The 23,057-nt window shown below is 34.5% G+C and overlaps 1 protein-coding gene across 1 annotated transcript in view; it reads left to right on the forward strand.

The window, feature by feature from the left end:
• CDS1 (CDP-diacylglycerol synthase 1) overlaps positions 1-23,057 on the forward strand; it is a 74,507-nt gene that overhangs the window by 17,283 nt on the left and 34,167 nt on the right. The window contains exons 2-4 of the mRNA XM_051965848.1: positions 5,608-5,735; positions 14,179-14,275; positions 17,403-17,500. Coding sequence (XP_051821808.1) covers positions 5,608-5,735; positions 14,179-14,275; positions 17,403-17,500 — 323 coding nt within the window. The remainder of the gene's footprint in view (positions 1-5,607; positions 5,736-14,178; positions 14,276-17,402; positions 17,501-23,057) is intronic.

Here is a 23,057-nt window from a genome sequence, read left to right on the forward strand (position 1 = left end):
AATCCTTTTTTAAAATAGCTTTTTATTGACAGATCATATGTATGGGTAATTTTTCAACATTGTCCCTTGCAATCAGTTCTGTTCCAACTTTTCCCTTCCTTCCCTCCACCCCCTCCCCAAATGGCAGGCAGTCTCATACATGTTAAAACATGTTAAAGTATATCTTAAATACACTATATATGTACATTTTTTACAGTTCTCTTGTTGCACAAGAAAAATCGGATTCAGAAAGAAGAATAACCTGGGAAGAAAAACAAAAATGCAAGCAGTCCACATTCATTTCCCAGTATTCTTTCTCTGGGTGTATCTGGTTCTGTTTATCATTGATCAATTGGAACTGGATTGGATTTTCTCATTACCAAAGATATCCACTTCCATCAGAATTGATCCTCATATAGTATTGTTGTTGAAGTGTATAATGATCGCCTGGTTCTGCTCATTTCACTTAACATTAGTTCATGTAAGTCTCTCCAAGCCTCTCTGTATTCATCCTGCTGGTCATTTCTTACAGAACAGTAATATTCCATAACGTTCATATACCACATTTTACCCAAGCATTCTCCAATTGATGGGTATCCATTCAATTTCCAGTTTCTAGCCACTACAAACAGGGCTGCCACAAACATTTTGGCACATACAGGTCCCCTTCCCTTCTTTAATATCTCTTTGGGATATAAGCCCTGTAGTAACACTGCTAGATCAAAGGGTATGTACAGTTTGATAACTTTTTGAAGATAGTTCTAATTTGCTCTCCAGAAGGTTGGATCTGTTCACAGTTCCACCAGTAATGTATCAGTGTCCCAGTTTTCCTACATCCTCTCCAACATTGTCATTATTTTTTCTTGTCATCTTAGCCAATCTGACAGGTGTATAATGGTGGCCAATTATATTTTTAAGGAATTGTTTTCTTCAGTCACTTTTTGTCCTTCCTTTCCCAAGATAATTGGCTTTCTCTTGCATATTTCTTGTTTCTTTTCCCAATTTTTCTTGTACTTCTGTTATTCACTTTTAAAAATCTTTTATGAGTATTTCCAAGAGGGTTCTTTGGGCTTAAGACCAATTCATATCACTCTTTGAGATTTCCCATGTTGGCATTTTGTTCTTTTTATTCTCTGAGTTGTTTTTATTTTCCCTGTAACCATAGTAGCTTTCTATAGTTTAAGTTCTTTTGTGTTTCTTGCTCATTCTCTTTCTTTCTTTTTCTTATTTTGTGACTTTTGAGGTCAAATTCTGCTCCTGGAGTGCAGGGACACTGTCCCAAACTTTTTGTGCTGCTCTTAGCCTTGAGTTTGATCACAGTGTCTTGCTTTGGGTAGTCTGCTTTGCTCTGTCTAGGAAGCAGACTGGTTTCCCAGGCTTCTGAACTGGGACTGTAGCGCTGCCTCATTGATCAGTATGCTACTGAGCCAGGACCTATGATCTCAGTTGCTGATCAAAAGCTGTGATTAAGACTCTTTTCCTGGCTTTCCTGAACCATCTGAGCTGAACTAAACACTTCTTTCACCTCAGTAAGACTGATCTTTCTTGAAGTCCTTCCCATATCATGAGCTGGAAAGTAGTTTCATTCCATCATACTGTTGAAATGCTTGGTTTCATATAGTTTTCAAAGGAAACAGGGAAAGCTTGAGGAACTTCCTTCCTTCAGTCCAACATCTTGTGCCTTCACTCTACCATCTTGGCTCTGTCCCTGGAACATCTCTCATTTGATTTTTAAAGTCTTTTTTGAGTTCTATACATTCTCTCTGGGCAGGGAGCTGTTTAATTTTAGTCTTTGAGGTAGAAGTTGTTTTTTGTTTGTTTGTCTTTTGTTGTTGTTGTTTTTGGTATTTCACCGGCCTCCTCTGAAGATGAATCCTGGTTTTCCCTATTCCCACTATAGGGAATAGTTTCTGTAGTTGAATTGTTTTTCTTTTCCCATTCATTTTTTTGAGTTGTTTTTTCTTTCCCCATTCATTTTTTTTTTTAAATAAGAAGTATCAATGAAAGCACTTCTAATTGGGGGGGGGGGGGGAGAAGGGGGAGTAGAGTTAAGAGGTGAGGATGAAGCTTCACTTCAACTTTCCATTCTGACTTAAAAGTCCAAAACAAAAGCTCCTCCCTCCTGCAAGTGCCTGCAGCAAGCAGCTTCCCTGCCCCATTAGTTCTGTAGTCACCAATTTGTGTACTTGTTCCTTCTCACCTAGGGCAATCTCTGCTGCACTGTTGCTCTGGCCTTCTTGATAATCTGAAATTTCCTCAGTTTAACTGGATTTAGACTCCTAACTCCTCAGGCTGTCTGGGATCCCCATTTGCTTTTTATATAGTTAGTTTAGAGGTGTTTGCACTTCACAGGGTTAATCCCCAGCCTGAGGGCTTTCTTTGGGTCTTCTTGGGTTGTCTCATGAGGAGTCCTGTTCTGCCCCAACTCTTCTTGGTTTTACACCAGTCTGTGTTCCCCCCCCCCCCAGGTGTGAATTTGTTCTATTTATGGGGGAATACCGATCTATTCTGCCATCTTCCCAGAATCCCAAAATCCCAACATTCACTTTTGCAAAAACTTTTGTTCCAATTTTTTCTCCCTCCTTTCCTTCTCTTCTCCCCCCCCCAAGACAGCAAGCAATCTCTTCCCCTCATTTTTATTATATTTCTACTCCTCTTTATTCTAAAACATGGTTTTTATTCTCATTTTTTCCTTCTTTAATCTCTGCATTCTTTTTAGTCGTTGTATTCTTTACTGAAACAAAGCTTCTAGAATATTTTGAAGTCCATCTTCTAAAACAATGTCTTAGTGCTTTGTGGCTCTTGCTTCCCCCATTTTTTAAAGCATTGATTCACCACAGAAATTTTTCTCTCTCTAATTGTACAGTTCATTTCTACTAATTATTTACTTCCATGATTATTTTTCCCCATTTGCTATGAAATCTCCAATTTGAGTTCATGCCCTTCCACCCTTCTTAATGTCAGTTGCTCCTAGAAACTTAATTCCTCAAGATAGAATACTGTCATGGAGGCACAACATCCTTCCAGAGATTGTAGCTTAGGCAGTAAATATTAGGTGTTATACTGTGAGGTCTACATTTCTCATTATAGACTATATCTCTCTTGTCCCGTGACAGCTTTCCTCAGTGGGACCCTTTGCCACTGTAAAATTGAATTTTCCTCATTTTTATTTCTCTGTTTTGTCTCTTTCTCTTATTACAGAAATTATTTTCTCTTCATCATTTACTTTGGTTTGATTAGGGATGCATCCTATTTTCACAGTGAGAGAATTAAATTGATTCCACTTTATATCATTGCTGACAATTTGTATAGTTAAAATTTTATGTCCCTGAGTGTTTAGTAGGATTTTTTTTCTTTAAATCAGTTATTTTAAGGAAACCAATTATTGTATCTCTGAAGTGGCTTGTTTGCAGGATGCAGATTGACAATTCCCAATCACTGCAATGTCTCCAAATCTAAAAATAACCTTTCTGAACCTCACTTCAGGATCCGTGCTTACTAAAGGGCTTTGGTACTGATTTGTTTTACAATTGCTTGGACTTTGTTTCCTCAGTTTATTTCATTTCACTCATAAAACTATCTAACTTCTCTTCTTATTCTTGATAATGAGAAAACCTTAAGATTCACTTGTAGGTACACATTGGATTATGGTTCGTGGTGTTTCAAAAAGCTGTTTTGCCCTGTTTTTATTCTTTTCTCCTTCTATATTTTTAGAACCAAATCTCTTGCTGTTCTGCTGTTGATAGATTTTTAACACTAACCCTGTCTCTTTCTCTTTCCAGTCCTTCTCACCACCAATACCACCACCACCATTATAGGATAATTTATTTAATTTTATTTGTGTCTTGGTGGTTATATTTGTGTACCTTTGTTGTATGTCTCATTTTTGGGTATTTGCATGGCAAATAACCCATATTATGTCTTGTTTAATTCATAACAATGTTTCATATCTTTTTTACTGACCATCTTTTCTGTTGATAAGTAAATTTAGGTTTGTTGAATTTCATCTTGAGCTCATTTCCTCTTCAACATGTTCCATTCCCTTCTACAATTTCTGGTAGGGGCAAAACAATCTTGCATTGTTCAGATTTCCTTTATATTTGAAGGTCTTTCTCCTGGTAGATCACAACTTTTGTTGTCATTGAGATTACTAACTAAAACTATTATATATCTTGAGACTTGGCAGCATATGGTTTTTCTGAAGATGATCTGTAGATTATTTTTAGTGGCACTTGTTTTCTGCATTAAGAAATTTTAAATATTTTTGTACTACTTTCATTTTGGTGGTCATGGTTTTTTTTCCTTGAGTTCTTCTCAAAATACCTATAATCCATAAGTTATCTCTGTGTATCTTTAGAGATTATATCTTGTTTGTATAGAAATATTTCCTTTTAGACCCTTCTTCGAGATCTCAATAATCTCAACCTCTTTTCATACCGAGTGGATAATTTACTTCTCACAATGCTCAACTAACTTTTGGTTAGACAAAACTGGTCTCAGCTGGATGCTAGTTCCTACCCATATACTCATTCACTCTCGCGCTCTCTCTCTCTATTCTTTAGTTCGCTGATGGAGCACAGCTGTGCTACAGCGAGAACACTATTGTTCCATGCAGAAAAAGCTGCTTTGTTACATTATATTTTATGTTATGTTTTATCTACTTTCACTGCATGGGATTGGGGGTGCAGGATCAATTGTTCTATTGAGTGGTTTGCGTTGTATAGTCCTGTCAGAACGTGGGAGATGTGGCACCCGAGATATTTGAGATCTGAGATTTAATTGTATCTGCTGTTAGTTTGTTAGATTGCAACCTCAACAGGTTTCTTTTTCTTTATTTTTAATAGCTTTTTATTTACAGGTTATATGCATGGATAATTTTACAGCATTGACAATTGCCAAACCTTTTGTTCCAATTTTTCCCCTCTTTCCCCCTACTCCATCCCCTAGATGTTAAATATGTTAAAGTATAAATTAAATACAAAATAAGTATGCATGTCCAAACCGTTATTTTACTGTACAAAAAGAATCAGACTCTGAAATATTGTACAATTAGCCTGTGAAGGAAATAAACAATGCAGGAGGGCAAACATATAGGGATTGGGAATTTTATGTAATGGTTCTTCATCATCTCCCAGAGTTCTTTCGCTGGGTGTAGCTGGTTCAGTTCATTACTGCTCCATTACTGCTCCATTGGAACTGATTTGGTACATCTCATTGCTGAAGATGGCCAGGTCCATCAGAATTGATCATCATATAGTATTGTTGTTGAAGTATATAATAATGTCCTGGTCCTGCTCATTTCACTCAGCATCAGTTCATGTAAGTCTCTCCAGGCCTTTCTGAAATCATTCCTCAACAGGTTTTTTGTGGCTACTTAGATCACGGGAGACAGTACGATTGCTTTATTTCTTGCATATAATTTTACTTTGGAGAGGTTTAAAAGGTTATTAATATTGGACAAAATGTCTAGTACTCCATCTGTGGATGTTAATTAAATTTTCATTACAAAATCACTTTTTGTTCTTTTTCTTAAGGTTATCACCTAAGGGATAACTGAATGTTATCACTTTTTTTTAGTTTCAATTTTTCTACTTTTCAAATATTTACTTAAATTTTTTTTTCTTTTAGGAAACTGATATTGATGATAAATATGGAGATTTGGATTCCAGAACTGATTCTGACATTCCAGAAGTTCCACCATCCTCAGACAGAACTCCTGAAGTGCTTAAGAAAGCTCTGTCTGGTTTATCTGCAAGGTATGATTGAATAAATGTTTAATACTAGTGTATTTCATTGACTCTTTGGTTCATGTAACAGACATGTTTCTGCAAAAGGTATTTTGCACATGGTTATAATCCTAAACTCAATATGATTCATCTTCTGAACAAATCAATCAGTTATTACAATTCAAATCATTGAGTTGATGTGAAAATACTCTATCTTCCTTTTCCTCTCCTCTTTCCTTCTGCCCCTTTCTATATCTTAAGACTGAACAGGTTTGGCTGTTTTGTCTAAGTTCACATTGACAAAGATTGATGGCCAAAATTCATATGTGTTTTTAAGATTTTAAGATCAAATTTTTTAAAGAAAAATATGCTTTTTTATCAAAATCATAATTTTGTGACTTTGCCTCAAATCCTCACTAGTGTTCAAAAAAACAAGCACATCTAAAGAAAATTAACCAATCTTGGACAGATCTGCTAACTTAGCCTCATTTTGTTTGTATCAAAGGTCGGTGATCTCAACTAGAAGAGATTATTTTGTGTCCTGCTTCAGTGTTGTCCCTCTTGATTTAATATTGGACCCTGCACATTATTTAGAGTTATACTGTCTTTTAAAATTATTTTTCTTTACATTGTTGTGGATATTACATAAATTGTTTTTGGTTTTGTTTATGTTTTTATCAGTGAAGACATGTTTTCCCAAATTTCTATAAGCTTTCATATTAAAATTTTAAAAAATGATAAACATTTCAGTAGTAAAGCAGCAGTATACTCCTATCATTCATATACCATAATTTATTTAGCTGTAGATATTTTTGTAAGTAAGTGACCTTTGGCTTGATTTTTTTTTTTAATCTCAAGAGTATATGCTTACTGGTTGGTCACAGCTTAGTGACTTTTCTATTATAATTTCAAATGATTTTTCAATGAAGGCTTTTGAGTTACAGTGTTAGGAATGCAAATCCCAACTCCCCCAAAACTTGCTAATTCCTTTTATTACTTAATTGAAATTCATAATTTCTCATAGATTTCACACACGGGTAAGGTGAATAAGCTTTGCAGTGTGTTAAAAAAAATACATTTTTTTGCAGCTTCAGTTTATAACTTATGCCACTTTAGTTCTTCTAAAGTTACTAGTCAGTTTCAGCTCAATTACTATTTCATTTTGGGTCCAAGAAATTGGTCAAGTATTTGAATACTTCCATGTATAGATATTTTTAAAATATTTTCCCTCTATGGTTTATTGTCAGTTCCTTTGAAATAAATTCATATGTTAAACTCATATATTAAATTTTCATTATTCTTTCTTTTTTTAAAAAATCTTTTTATTTTCAAAATATGTACAAAGATAGTTGTCAGCCTTCACCCTTGCAACACCTTGTACTCCAAATTTTTCTCCCTGCTTTCCCACCACTATCTCCCCTAGATAGCAAGTAATCCAATATATGGTAAACGTGTGCAATTCTTCTATACATAGTCTCACATTTTTGCACAAGAAAAATCAGATGAAAAAATGACAAAGAAAACAACAACAAAAAAAGATGAAAATACTATTTTGTGATCCACATTCAATCCCCACAATCCTCTTTCTAGATGCATATGGCTCTCTCCATTATAAATCTATTAGAATTGATCTGAATCATCTCCTTGTTGAAAAGAGCCACATCCATCAAAATTTATCATTGCATTATCTTCTTGTTGCTGTATACTATGTTCTTTTAGGTTTACTCACTTCACTTACCATTAGTTCATATAAGTCTCTTCAGGACTTTTCTGAAATCATCCTGCTGATCATGGCTTATAAAACAATAATATTCCATAATATTCATATACCATAACTTATTCAGTCATTCTCCAACTGATGGACATCCACTCAGTTTCCAGTTCCTTGCCATTACAAAAAGGACTGCTACAAACATTTCTGCACATATGAGTCATTTTCCCCTTTCATTATTCTTTCAATAGTTCTCCCATATAGATTTCTGATATTTAAAGTAGTATTGTCAAAACTTCCTATCAAATAAATGACAAGGAATTTGAGAAGTTGGGAGTAGAGGAGCAAAACATAAGGGGGTAGAGTCTATGGATGCTGCTGTCACTTCTCGGGCCCATGACATATCATTGAAATAAAAAGTGTTTTCTTTTTTTTTTTTTTTTGAAAATAAAAAGTATGCCAGACCAAGGGCATTTGCTTTCTTCCCCTTGCCTTCCATAAAAATAAAAAACAGCTATTTTTCTTTAAGATAATTTCATTGAGGGGTGTAAAAACCCAAATCCTTTAGAACATTTATATTCCTTTTATTTAAGAATACTGATTATTGAGAGAACCACCAGTTGTCAAAGGACGACAATGGGAAAAGGAAAGCTGAACTAGTTTCTTTCTGCTTTATATAACAGGAAGCCAAGGCTCTTGAAAGCCTTGGTTTTTAATTTTCCCCTCCTCCCATCTCTCCTCTTCCCCCTTCCACTTAGTCATTTAAATCATCAGCTTTAGTCCATTTTTTTGAAATTATATTTTCTTTTTTTAAAAAATTAATAACTTTTGGGTTTACATCACTTAATTTTTTTTATATAACTCAAAAGATTTTCTTTAAGAAAAAGAAATAGGAAAAATTCAGCTAAATCCATTTTAAATACTTTAAAAAAAAAAAAAAACCCTGGAAATATATTCAGTGTTCCCCACTTGTCAGCCTTCTCTGCAAAGGCTTCTGGAGATGCTATCTTTAAATCTTTTCTCTGGTGCTGTGCTTTTTCTTTATATCTTTACAACATTCATTTTCATTGGGGGGGAAGGGGTTAATTTACATTATGCATATTTGTTTCGTTTTTTGTCTCTGCTTGTTTCATTTTGTTCATGTCAATCTGTCTATTTTTCTTTTCATCCTATTTTTTATTTCTTATAGCACAGTAATATGTTACTTTCTTCTACCAGTTTGTTTAACCATTCCCCAATTGCTGGGCATCTACTTTGATTCCAGTTCTTTGTTACTATAAAAAATGCTAGATAGTCTTTTTTAAATAGGAAAAATAGGTATTCTTCCTGGGTAGTGGCAGGTTCTGCTCAGACTCATCCTCACTGTTGCTTTTTTTTTTGCCATGCCCTTCCTTTTTTTTTTTTTAATAATAGATTTCTGTTTTCAAAATATATGCAAAGATTTTCTACATTTACCTTTGCAGTACCTTGTGTTTCTAATTTTTCTTCCTCCTTCCTTAGACAGTAAGCAGTCCAATATAGGTTAAACATGTGCAGCTCTAATAAACATATTCCTACATTTATCATGCTGCATAAGAAAAATCAGATCAGTGGCTAGAGTGACAGGGAAAGATAATGTGGAATATTGGAGGGGATGTGGGAAAACAGGGACACTGATACATTGTTGGTGGAATTGTGAACACATCCAGCCATTCTGGAGAGCAATTTGGAACTATGCTCAAAATGTTATCAAACTGTGCATATCCTTTGATCCAGCAGTGTCTCTACTGGGCTTATACCCCAAAGAGATACTAAAGAAGGGAAAGGGACCTGTATGTGCCATAATGTTTGTGGCAGCCCTGTTTGTAGTGGCTAAACGCTGGAAAATGAATGGATGCCCATCAATTGGAGAATGGTTGAGTAAATTGTGGTATACGAATGTTATGGAATATTATTGTTCTGTAAGGAATGACCAGCAGGATGAATACAGAGAGGACTGGTGAGACTTACATGAACTGATGCTAAGTGAAATGAGCAGAACTAGGAGATCATTATATACCTCAACAATGATACTGTTTGAGGATGTATTCTGGTGGAAGTGGATCTCTTTGATAAAGAGAGGTAATTCAGTTTCAATTGATCAAAGATGGGCAGAAGCAGCTACACCCAAAGAAAGAACACTGGGAGATGAATATAAACTGCTTGCATTTGTGTTTTTCTTCCCAGATTATTTATACCTTCTGAATTCAATTCTCCCTGTGCAACAAGAAAACTGTTCGGTTCTGCACATATATATTGTATCCAGGATATACTGTAACCTATTCAACATGTAAAGGATTGCTTGCCATCTGGGGAGGGGGTGAAGGGAGGGAGGGGAAAAATCGGAACAAAAGTGAATGCAAGGGATAATGTTGTAAAAAATTACCCTGGCATGAGTTTTATCAATAAAAAGTTATTAAAAAAAAAAAAAAGAAAGAAAGAAAGAAAGAAAAATCAGATCAGAAAGTTAAAAAAAAGAGAACAAAAAAAAAAAAAAAACACAAGCAAACAACAAAAAATGTGAAAATACTATGTTGTGACTCATATTCAGATGTGCTATAGTCCTCTCTCTAGATGCAGATGACTCTCTCCATCAGATGTCTATTGTAATTGCCCTGAAATCACCTCGTTGTGAAAAGAATCAAGTTCATCATAATTGATCATCTCATAATCATGTTGTTGCTATGTACACTGTTGTCTTACTTCTACCCCCTTCACTTAGCATCAGTTCATGCAAGTCTCATCAGACCTTTCTAAAATCATCCTGCTGATAGTTTCTTATAGAACAATAATATTCCATTAGATTCATATACCCTAACTTATTCAGCCATTCCCCAACTGATAAGTATCCATTCAATTTCCAGTTCCTTACCAAAGAAACTACAAATAGTTTAGCACATGTAGGTCCTTTTCCATTTTTTATGATCTCTTTGGGATACAGACCACTGCTGGATTAAGGGATATGCCCTTTGGGCATAGTTCCAAGTTGTTCTCCAGAATGATTGGATCAGTTCACAACTCTACCAACAATTTATTAGTGTCCCAGTTTCTCCACATCTTCTACAACATTTATCATTATTTTTTCTTGTCATCTTAGTCAATCTGAAAAGAATGAAGTGGTACCTCAGAATTGTCTTAATTTGGCATTTCTCTAATCAATAATTATTAGAGCATTTTTCCCCATATATATCCTGCCTTCTAAGACTTGTTTTTCTTGATGGTTCAAGACAGGCAAGCAGCTTTGTTGTTTTTTTTTGACTGAAGCTTATAGTCAGCAGTATTACTTTCTCATTTCTGTAGGTGTAGCTTTAATCTCAGCATCCTCTTAGTTCAGATTTCATATTGAAATGAGGCACTTCCAAGTCCCTGAACATTTTACAAAGGATAAGGTTTACTTTGCCCTAATACAGCAAGGATTTGCAAAAAAGATACAGTGGAACTCTAGATACAACATGTCCAAGCCCATACCCTTGGTCTCTAATCTCCATTTGGATGTCTAGTCAGTCATCAAAATACATTTTATCTCATGGTCTCAGGATACCCAACATGTCTGAAACTACACATATCTCAGACCCGATGTTCCCTGACCAGGAAGCTGCATCAGAGCAGCTGGGGCGTGGATGGGGGAAGGAAGCTGTGTCAAGAAACTACTGTTCCTCTCATCCTAGATTCCTTACTTGTGGTCTTCAGTGTTCAACACTGTGATTAATTTAGTTCTCAGTAGATCCCTGCACTTGGTTTTTAACAGTATTTAAGCAAGGATTAAGATGTCTAACACCAATAGGTTTAGGCTAATAGAATATCCAGATTTAGGATTTAATTACAAATTGGTGGGGTTTTCTTCTGGAGACAGTGACTACCTAATGGATAGATCCTTTCTTTTTAATTGGGAGATCATTATAGCCAATTATTCAAGATAAAGTGCTGGCCTTTACTATCAGAAAAGATCTGGATTTCCATGTCCCTCATACTTCACAGCTGTGTGACCCTTGACAAACCTTTTAATCTTCACATATCCTCAGGTTACTAAAATTGATGTGTCCAGATCTGTTTGTGTTCCTTTGCTATTTGAAACTCTTGAATAGCCTAGCCTACTAAATGACATTTCAACTTCTGGTGTATAAGATCTTTCACAATCTGCCCTATCTTTTTGCAACATCTTTCACATATTCTTTTTTTTTTTTTTTTTTTAACATAGACTATATTCCTATCCAACTAGGCTGCTTGCCTTTCCATAAAAGTGCTTTCTTTGATCTTATGATCTGTAATCTTAAATAGCAGTGTAAAGCTGAGTACTTCTAGGCTCTGGGAGAGGAAAGGTTTTTAATGACTGGAAGTGTGGTGATTAAGGAAACATTAAGATGAATAAAGTGGCTTTTGAAATGGGCTTTAAATGATGATTTCAAATGCAACAGGTAGAGACTTTTGAGGCCCAGAGAAAATAGCATAATCAAAGACATTGAAGTTTAAAAAGGGGGGGAGGGGAGGGAGTTTAAAGTGTATGTGATTGATAGTTCCATGTATTGATTTGATGGAGGTCATGAACTGGAAAGAATATAGTATAAAACTAATGTCAGAATGTAGAAGAATATGAGTTATAGGGAGTTTAAACACCAGGGAATCATTGAATTTTGAATATAGGAGCTAGACAAAAAATATTTGAGACCTAGTATGGATTATGGAAAAGGTAAATGGAGGCAGTAAGAATGTAGACTACTAAAATAATTCAAATAGGTAAATAAAGATTCTCTGGTGGTAGAAGAAAAGATGTGAGAGTGAAGAAAAAGGATTTATTCTGCTGTGATTATTTGGATAAGTAAGGAGAAAGGGGAAAGCACAAAGAAAGTATAGGATTTTAAACTTGGAATACTGAATGAATGATTTTTTCTAGTGATAGAAATAGTGAATTTGGAAGAAACATATTTAAGTAAGGGGGAAGACTATTTAAACTTGTTTTAGGAAGTGATGAATGTGAGTTGCTTGTGAAGTAGTCAGGTAAAGAAATCCTGTTGGCAATTGGAGATTGCTGTATACCTCAGGAGAAATATTCAGGGTTAGGGATACAGAATCACCTGTATAAAGATGATCAGTTGCCCATCAATTGGAGAATGGTTGAGTAAATTGTGGTATATGAACGTTATGGAATATTATGGTTCTGTAAGAAATGACCAGCAGGATGAATACAGAGAGGACCGGTGAGACTTACATGAACTGATACTAAGTGAAATGAGCAGAACCAGGAGATCATTATATACCTCAACAACAATACTGTTTGAGGTTGTATTCTGATGGAAGTGGATTTCTTCAATAAAGAGAGCTAATTCAGTTTCAATTGATCAAGGATGGACAGAAGTAGCTACATCCAAAGAAAGAACACTGGGAAATGAATATAAACTGTTTGCATTTCTGTTTTTCTTTTCGAGTTATTTTTACCTTCTGAATCCAGTTCTCCCTGTGCAACAAGAGAACTGTTCGGTTCTGCACACATATGTTGTATCTAGGATATACTGTAACCTATTTAACATGTAAAGGACTGCTTGCCATCAGGGGGAAGAGGTGGAGGGAAGGAGGGGAAAAATTGGAACAGAAGTGAGTGCAAAGGATAATGCTGTAAAAAATTACCCTGGCATGGGTTCTGTCAATAAAAAGTTATTAAAAAATAATAATAATAAAGATGATCAGTAAAATTATGGAAATGAATGAGATTAAGGAAGCAAGTAGAGAAGGCCAGTGGATAGACCCATATTAGGAATTGCAAAAGGGTGGGAAGAAGGAGGCTAAGAGCCAGCCAAGAAAATAGAGATTAGACAAGTAAGAAAAGGAAGGAGTTTCCAGCAGAGGGAAGTTAACAAGAATTCATTATTTCAGATAAGGGAACAAAATAAGATGATTTTGTGTCATTATTGAAGTCATTAATGAACCCACTGTCAGGCATGTTTTCCCTGGCTTTCTCTGCCTTTATGTCTGTCTTGCTGCCTCTGTCTTTCTTTCTCTGTCTCTGTCTCTGTCTCTATCTCTCTCTCCTTCTACCTCCCCCCTTCCCCAAAGTAACCAGATAGTAGGGGTGAAAGGTATATTATAAGGGAGGAAAGAGTCATGGTAAAGACAAGAAATGCTCATTGTGTGGTATGTTGAAGATGCTGTATAAGGGCTTTTTAAAGGATTATGTAAATCCAAAAAATTTTGGAGTAAAGGAAGAAGCCAGGAATAAAGACAAAGGGATTGAAGATGCATAATAAAGAGGAGATAAGTTTTCTGGAGCAAGATCCTAGGAGAGGCAGGAAAAGATGGAAATGAGGATTCAGATAAAAATAATGATACTTCTTCCTCTGGAGAAGAAAAGGGGTAAAGCGGCTGGATATTGGAAGGAGGGAAGTCAAGGCAGTTGCCATTTGGCCTCAATTTTGAAAAAATACGATTCTGCATCTGCTATAAAATGTGGAATTTATTGGGGGGGGTTGGTTTTCAGAGAAGAAAAAGTTGAGCAGATTCTGTGAGGCGTGGAAAAGTAATCAATAATTTTACTCAGCATCTTAATTATCAATATTAATAACTATTTTCATTTCCTAATTTCATGGTTCCTTGCTTTTCCTATTGTTGTTGGGTAGGGGTTACCATGAATGGTAATAATGAGTTTAGTAAGTACTATGGGGAATAGCTTAGATCAGAGTCCTGCCCTTGCAGAATTTAACCCAATATCTTTGAGAGCATATTAAATGGTAACTGTTGATGTTTTCTTTGTAGATGGAAAAATTGGTGGATTCGTGGAATTCTTACTCTGACTATGATTTCATTATTTTTCCTGATCATCTACATGGGATCATTTATGTTGATGCTTCTTGTAAGTTTGCTAGACACATTTTATGTGTAATCTATTTTTCAGCATGATTAAAGTTGTGTGAGTCAAGAGCTTCAAGGAAGGTAATTCAATACTTGTTTGAGCAAAGTATTAAACTATAGTGTTATAATATTTTTAAGAAATATGCTGGTTTTTATATCCTTTTGTTTGCAGAATTGTTATGACCCCTAGACTTTGAATCATACTGTTGGGAAATGAAATCAGCTGTATACTAATTAGTAATAAAGGCCTTGTAGTACTGGCAGGAAGAATATTTTTCTTACTGCAGCATTTTTATAATTGCACTATGATTTTGTACAGTCAATACTATTATCCTATGCTTTTAGATTTTGTCAGAGTAGTTATCTAACTGAAATGGTATTCCAATCAATGGCATAGATCACACTTTATGTACAACCTGTCATCCTATTTGTGCTACTCATATGGCACTGAGTGATACATACTGTTGTGCCATAAGTTGACAAAGATTGATTTAAAAAATATTAACACTGGGGTAACTAGGTGGCACAGTGGATAGAGCACCATCCCCAAAGTCAGGAGGACCCGAGTTCAAATTTGGTCTCAGATACTTAATATTTTTTAGGCTGTGTGACCCTGGGTAAGTACTTAGCCCCAATTGCCTCAGCAAAAAAAAAAAAAAAAGAAGAAGAAGAAGAAGAAAGAAAAACAAAAGAAAAGAAAAAGAAAAAAATCTAACAGAAATCAAATTGATATAGGACCTGTTTTATAAGTTGAAGACTTTAGTTATCAGTGTTTAAAACAGATTTTTTTCTCTAAGATCCCTTAGTGTGAAAAATAGTGAAATGCTTGGACGTGAAGACCAGCTGCCATTATTAGTGCAATTGTATACTACTGTATATATACAATTCTGTACTGGCTTTTAGAATAATCATATTCTTATTTAAAGTTCTTTTGGACTTCTTTGTATAAAATGTTCATTATGTTTAATATCAAATAAGTATGTATGAACTTTTAAGTATAGAAAGTATAATCTAGCATCTAATTTTACAAGTAAAGATAGTAAGACCTATAAATGTTGTGATATACATTCTATGGCATTTGTGCAATGAAAACTCAGCAAGCATTTGTTAATTGAGTGTTATATGTGGAAAAGTATGAGAGCTATTTGAGGAAATTTAAAAGTTTTGCTATATTGGTTTTTGCCCTAATGAAGATTATATTCTGGAATATGGGTTGGCAAACAGCCATTAGGTGAAATCCTGGCAGTCACCTGTTTTGTATGGCCTGTGAGCAAAGATTGATTTTTATATTTCTAAATAAAGTTTCATTGGAATGTAGTAATGCTCATTCATTTAACGTTTGTCAGTGACTACTTTCATATCACAAAGGCAGAGTTACAAAGACAGTGTAACACTCTTACTGCTTCACTCTGCTACTTGACACATTGTAGGTATTAGTGATGCAATGCTGGAGAAACTGAGCAAGACAGAGATTAGGTAGTTTATTAAATGGAGAGAGATACTGGGACCAAATGGATCCATGGTTGGTCATGGTTGGTCCCAGAGCTTAACGAGACTATTAACTCAAAGAATCCAGCCCTGAATATTGGGACAGCAAGATTTTTATAGGATAACAAGAACAATGACATAATGGGGGAGGTATCTGGATGGGGATAACCTAATGGGGGGAGGCACCTAGGATGACACTATGGAAGGAGGTACTGGAGAGGTTATTAATGATATCTAAAATGCGTAGACCTTTATCCTGTCAAACATTAAGAAGGAATGATTATAGCCTAAAGATATAAAACCTTCATCTCATCAAACATTAAGAGGGAAAGGTTATAACCTGAGGCAGAGTAACTAAATAGGACAATTAGGGAAACTAGGTCAGGACATCAAAAGGGAAGTGTGGCACAACATTGAGGCAGGGAAAATCCAATAGCACTTCAAGTAACACATATATTGCACTTTTTTTTTTTTTTTTAGTACATACCCATTATGTCAAAAACAGAAAAGGAAAAGAAAGTTTTATGATTTTTTTGAGCTTGGAGTAAAGTTTGAAATTTTTCTGAAAAAGGCTCATCTTCAATGACTGTTATGAACACTGAGTGGCTTTGGAGATTAACTTTTGCTACAGACTTGGTGGGCAACTGTCTAGTGAGGAATATGTATTCTATTCTATGCCAAAGACTGATGCTGTTTGGTTATATAAATATATAATCTGGCTATTACGTTATTGACCTATGGTAAAAATAATAGATTATATCAATTGCTTTGAAGAACCTCAGTAAACAAAGCAGAGGAAGGGCAGGTGGGGGAGGGGAGGAGAGAAGAGAAAGAGGAGAGATATTCAAAAATTTCTCCCATTTTTTTCAAATTAACACTCTTTTGAAGCCCACCATCTTCAGCATGTTAGAAAACTCATGGTCCAGGTATAGGCAAAAAGTTCTTAATTCCTCAATTCAGTTGAAACACAGAATTTAAAAACGACTTTAATGCAGAAATAAAATAAAAGGAAAAAATAATCTACATGAAATAAAAACCATTGTGGACAGAGACAAAAGTTTACCAATTTCACAAAGGTGAAGAAATCTGTTCTTAGATCAGGCTGAAAAAATTTTAATCACACCCCTGTCTTATAAGCAGTCTCATTCATCTGATCTATTCTCATTACATAGACAATTGCAGTTCTTTCCTTAAATAAATCTAACTTTCTTTAGTACTAGCTATAACTTCAATTTTATAAAATTACAAGTATTCAGTAATACTAGTTTCTAACATAATAAGTAGAGAATGGATACAATGCCAATCTTGGAATTAAAAAGACCAGAATTCAAAACCTGACTTAAATACTTCATTTAATGTGTGTTCCTGAAAAGTCTCTTAACCTGTCTTGGCCTGAATTTCCTCATCTTTAAAATGAGAATGATATTAGCATCTGACTCACTGGTTGCTGTTATGAGTTTCAGATGAAATAAAGAGGCAAAGTGCTTCGCAAACCTTAAAGTGCTCTATAAATACTAGAGAGTATTATCTCTATTTTTATAATCATGATTTTTTTTTTGTTTCTAATATTTATGGTATTTCTGGTCTCATATTCTTAAGTATTAGTCAGCATGATCAACTAAACTGTCTTTTAATTGCAGGTGTTGGGCATCCAAGTGAAATGCTTCCATGAAATTATTACCATAGGCTACAGAGTCTATCGTTCTTATGAGCTACCATGGTTTAGAACACTAAGCTGGTAAGTCTAAATTTTCTTTTTTGAAAGACTGAATGTCGTATAAATCCAGAATCTAGGAACTGACATTATCATTTACATAGATTCGGACTGTGGCAAAGGATTGTCTGTGATTTGGGAGACATGAAAAAAGATTACTAGGCCAAACCCTAATTCCATAATATTTACTAAATACTAATGATGTTTGAAATTTTCCTGCATAATAAGCTGCCCACGATCTTACTCTGGTCCCCCAAGACTGTACTAACAACACAAATTCTGACAGGTCCTTTAAAATGGGAAATGATTCCGTTGTGGACCTAGACAAAGTGCATGGCTGAGAAACTACTTAGTTGAGTATAGAGAGATGTATAAACAGATGATTGACCATCATGTGACAAACTTTATCATTCACAACCAGTGACAAAGACTGTCTAAGGAATGAAATGGGTTGTGATTTACATTGAATGAGGAAATTTATCCACACTGCTAAAATCTTCATCTTTGTTGATGAAGTATAGTTATGAAGCAATTCCTGTAATTCAGAATGATGTATTAATATCCAAAATGTTGTATACAGTGTTCACCAAGTTAAGTACGCTCATAAACTTGAGACACATAAGAATTTTCTTAATTATTATTATATTATCATTGTTCACCTGGATTCAAAATAATAGATACTTTTAACCCTCACATTTTCCTAATTGAAAAAGTTTTGTAAAAGAAAGAATAGCTTGATCAATCTTATAATAATAATTTTTAAAAAGCCAATTTGAAGGGATTAATTTTAACCCTGGAATGTGGCAATCCAAAGAAGTAATCATTGGGACTTTGGCCAGTTTGATAACCAGCATCTTTACATACCTGATCTTATATTAGAACAATCTGGCCAGAGTGGAAGGACAAGTACCAAAATAAATAAACCTGAAGTCTATCTTCTAAGTGGATTAATAAAATTCTAGTTTATCTTTTTTAAAAGCAAATATTACTAGTAAAAAAGTTAGGCAGGTATGATGTCCCTTTTGTTGAATAATTCTAGTCCATTACAACTAGTAGAGATATGTGTGATATAGTTCCTTCCACCTCTCTTTCCTTGGTTTTTCTTTTTTCCTTGCCTCCCAAATTCATGAAGACTATGCCTACATAGTCCCTGGCAGGTTTTGTCATGTTGGTTCCAACAATAGATGATACTCTTGAGTTCTAACCTAGCTAAGCACAGAAAGGTTCATCTTTAGTAGACTGTCCTATTGATCATATGAACATTTCTTGGGCTATGGCAACTGATGAAAGGAAGAAAAATCCAAATGGCTTTCAATCCTCTGTGGCCCTCTTCAGCTTCTAGAGTTAACAGTGATGGGAAAGGAGGCAAGGATACCCACAAATGAGAGTTTTTAAGTAGAGTACTTCCAGTACATTAGATAAGGATATAATGATCAATGAAAAGACATAACTGCTAAAAGATTATGAGACTTGATAATTTCACCATAAAAATAAAAGGAAGCCGCAATTTAAGAGAAAGATTCTTCAAAGATTCCTACGGAAAAGCTAGCAGAGTTGGTTTTATCATATGCCTCAAGACAGTAAGAAACAACCATTTTTTGGGACATTTGATTAATCTTGTATTGCAATGCTTATAATAAGTATTTATAGCAGCAACAACAACAAAGAACACTGAAAATAATTGCAGCTTACTCACAAATGAATTGCAGAGAATGGAAGGGTAAAGGATTCATTGGAGCCTTGCAAATTGAGGCAACATACTCATAGACTTCAGTGCAAAGATGGAAATGGGTAAGAATAGTAAAAAGTGTTGGAAAATGTGAAACCAGGAATAAGGAACAAAGAGATGTCAAATACTTATAGGATAGCCAGAATTCACAAACTTCTACATCATGAACACTTTCTTTGAAAAAAATTCAGAAGGTTTTGGACATGGCAAGCAACAAGTAAAATAACAAAAATTGACTATATTTTAACAGGATACAACTTGTCAATATGGGAATCATTCCAAAATGAATTATTTAGCATTAGAGAACCAGGTTCTTAGAACAAAAATTAAAATTAACAAATTAGAAAACAAAACAAAAGATAGGACATACAGTTAAACCAACGGCAGCCTGATCTACTTGAATTAGTACATTTTAAGAATAAGATAAGAATGGACCTACATTGATACCAGTTATAGTGATTTTATGCAGAAGTTTAACTGTAAATCAGGTGCCATAAAAGTAACCATAAGTGTTTAAAAAAAAATGAAATCAAATAAAATGCTTGAATGACTTGTTAAGTAGAGAGATATAGCAGCCAAGGGAAAGGCAAGTTTAGATGATAAATTCATTTGTAAAATCTTAAAAAAGAATTGTAGAAAATTATTAATATCTCTTCAAAGAAGACCAGTGAACATAACACATTTTCACTTGACTAAAAATACAGTGTCAGACATGTATAAAAGATACAAAAACAGAATGGAAAAGAACAAAAGATAGAAAAGGCAACTGTATTCAACCAAATGTACACAGAGGAGTTATATGCTCGAGGCAATACAAATGTAAGATAATTAGAGATTCATTCTTAAAAGAAAAGAAAGGAGATACCAAGGAGGTAGAAGAATCAAAGATCTTATTACTACTCAGAGTAGGCCACTTAAAGAGCACCTTAATGAACTATTTATTATATATGTCTTTTTCCCCATCTATATAAAATTTTGGTGAAAATAATAAATACACACATTGAGGGTATCTTTGATTAGATATTGGAAATAAGCAGGCTTCGTAAGTGATATTACTCTACGTGAAATCAAACTTTTATTGTTGCAGAATTGGATGAAAGACTACAGAATATGAAATTCTACTGTGCTGATTGGCTTTACTATCAGAGAACATTTGATTGGTAGAGCAAAATGCTATGTTAAAGGTTCTTCTCCATTAAGATCTATCTCAGGCATAGATCAAAATTTAACAAGATTCATTGGGAAAAAAATAGGAAGTGTTCAACTTTCTGGTTGATCTAACGGATGAGAGGAAGAATAAACAGGTATTTACTTTCATGGAGAAAATCCACTGAAATAGTAGCAAAATACTTCATCAAAGGCAACTGAGCCCTGCTCCTGTTCACACTTATATAAAACAAAGACCTGTCTTCTTATTACCTATATTTTTCCAATGCTTTATAGCTATTAGATAGGTAATAGTCTTCTAAAAATTAGATTGGAGAATATTAGCACAGAAGCCAAAGAAGAGAGGATGGAGATATGAATTGACTTATCACATTGCAAGCAAGCATTTGAAAAGGTGAATTAACATAATGGATGCCACCTAAGGCATGTGTGGGAGAAAAAGAAAATAGGTTATTTGAGGCAAGAACAAGAGATAGCTAATAGACACAAAGGTGAGGAATAAATGTATAAGAATTTCATAGAACGGGCAAATATTTGGATGAGTTATGATCTGTTCTTTTGAAGGAGAGTTAGCAACACAGATCAATTCAAGAATTTGATTTTCTTAAGTCCATTTCTGATTACTGATGTGCTCTCAGTTAATTGTCCTTCTCTATGTACCCCGTCTTTCCCTCACCCCACCCCATCTTGACCTAGTTCTTTCACTTGTTTCAATTTTGTTTTCTTATTTCAGCCTTTATTAATCTTCTCTTACCTCCTTCAACCTTTTAATTTCTCTGAACTACTATTTGTACTTAAAGAATATTTGTTTTTACTCCTTATTAGTCATGTTATTCTAACTTAAACTCAGTTCACAGAAACAATCTTTTTATAGCCCACATTTCATCTGAAGCCAGTAATCTAGGCAATAACAATATCTTTGTAGTTTCTTTCTCACTTCCTTATTTTCCTTTATGTGATTGAAAGATAGCAAAATTTAATATTTCTAATAGTTGCCAACTTTTAACATTACACAATTTATGTATAATCATATATTGTGTGTGGTCATATGTGACATTTTAGATTTCCTATTAGCATTAAGTCTATGTAAACATATTCCTCTCTCTTTAAATTATTTGTAAAATAGTAATGTGATTAGGAAGTGAAGTTCAATACTCCACATCCATTTTAAATCACCGAATTGACACTCTTATTTCACTTAACAATAGTAAAAGTGAGAGAAGGATATTTGCTTCATAAATAAGTCATGATTGGACTTCTGGGCCAAATTAAAACTATTTCACATAATTGCATAAAGTAGCATGGTCAAATTGCTTAGGTTAAGTGCTGTCATAGTATAATTTTAAAGGGGTTTATTAATCTTATCATGGCTGAGCAAGTCAAACCACCATTAGAAGTGACTTCTATTGACCATGCTATGTTAGTGTTGTAGTCCTGATTTCCTTCATAGGGAGAGGAAGTTTAAAGAAAGGATGGTGAGGTCTCATCACTACAATAGTGAGGTACCTTCTATGTTGTCTGTTGAGTCTACCCACCTTTCACCAATCCTTAAAGAAAGCTGTGCTATCTAAGTCAATAGAAGTACCCTTTTCTTTTCCTACTGATGTAAGAAAGAATATGTTGAAAATGCAATTCTTAGCCTATTCATTTTAATATGTTAGTCTGAGTAAATTTCAATCCCAGTGCTGATAGTCTTTGATACAAAGAAGAGAATGCTTCTTGTTAACCCTAAAATAATTTCATTGTCCTGAATAAGTGAGGCACCACTATGTCATCAGGTATTTATTTAGTCTGCTCTTTGCCCTTTCACATGGATCCTTGATTAAGAATATGCGATATTCCCATTTGGGAAGGCAGCAAGGGGGCATAGTGTGGGAGAGACCAAGTCAAGTAGTGTAGGTATTGACCAATAACACTAGATGTGTTTATGAGGGAGATGTGACAGTCAGATTATTGGGGAATTTGAAGGCCAAAGAGTTTAGACTTGTTACACTGGGCATAGTAGGAAGTTACCATAGGTTTTTGAGCAGCATGGTAAAAATATTGTTTAATGAAGATTATTCTCACACAATTATACTTATAGAATATGAGTGCAGGAAGATTATAGACTCTCTACACATGAGAAAAACATGGACTTGAGAGAGATGCCAAGGGAAGAAGTAGTAAAATTTGTTTGATAGATTAAATGTAGAGAATAGAGAAAAGGGGGGAAATAATTCAACAATATGTAGTCTAGAAAATGGATGGTTCCATTGAATCATTTACTTTGAAGCATGGGTTTTTTGGCAGAGAAAGTGGGGTGGATATAAGCAAGCCATGGTCTTCCCCTTCTCCCATTGCTTTGCTGGAGGTATCAGAGACTAAAGTTAGTTGGACTATGGAGAGATTTTCTTTTTTCCATTGCCTTTTAAAATATGAAACTATTGTTTCTGGAGTAACCCCTTCATCTCTCTTTATTTCCCTGAAGGAATTTTATTTAACACCCAGACGAAATCTCTGAAATTGTATTGTAACCTATTTTTTAAAATACATGCTAATTGCTACTGATTAGATGTTAATTATAATGGCTAGCTTTTAAGAATACCTTGAAATTAAAACATAAAATAATGTTTGGGCTAGCCCCGTTGAGCACATATTGATGGACTACTTTTTAATCAGATTGATTTTTTTCAACGTTTTATTTTG

This window comes from Antechinus flavipes, chromosome 6, assembly GCF_016432865.1.
Source record: "Antechinus flavipes isolate AdamAnt ecotype Samford, QLD, Australia chromosome 6, AdamAnt_v2, whole genome shotgun sequence".
In the NCBI taxonomy this organism is placed as follows: Eukaryota; Metazoa; Chordata; class Mammalia; order Dasyuromorphia; family Dasyuridae; genus Antechinus; species Antechinus flavipes.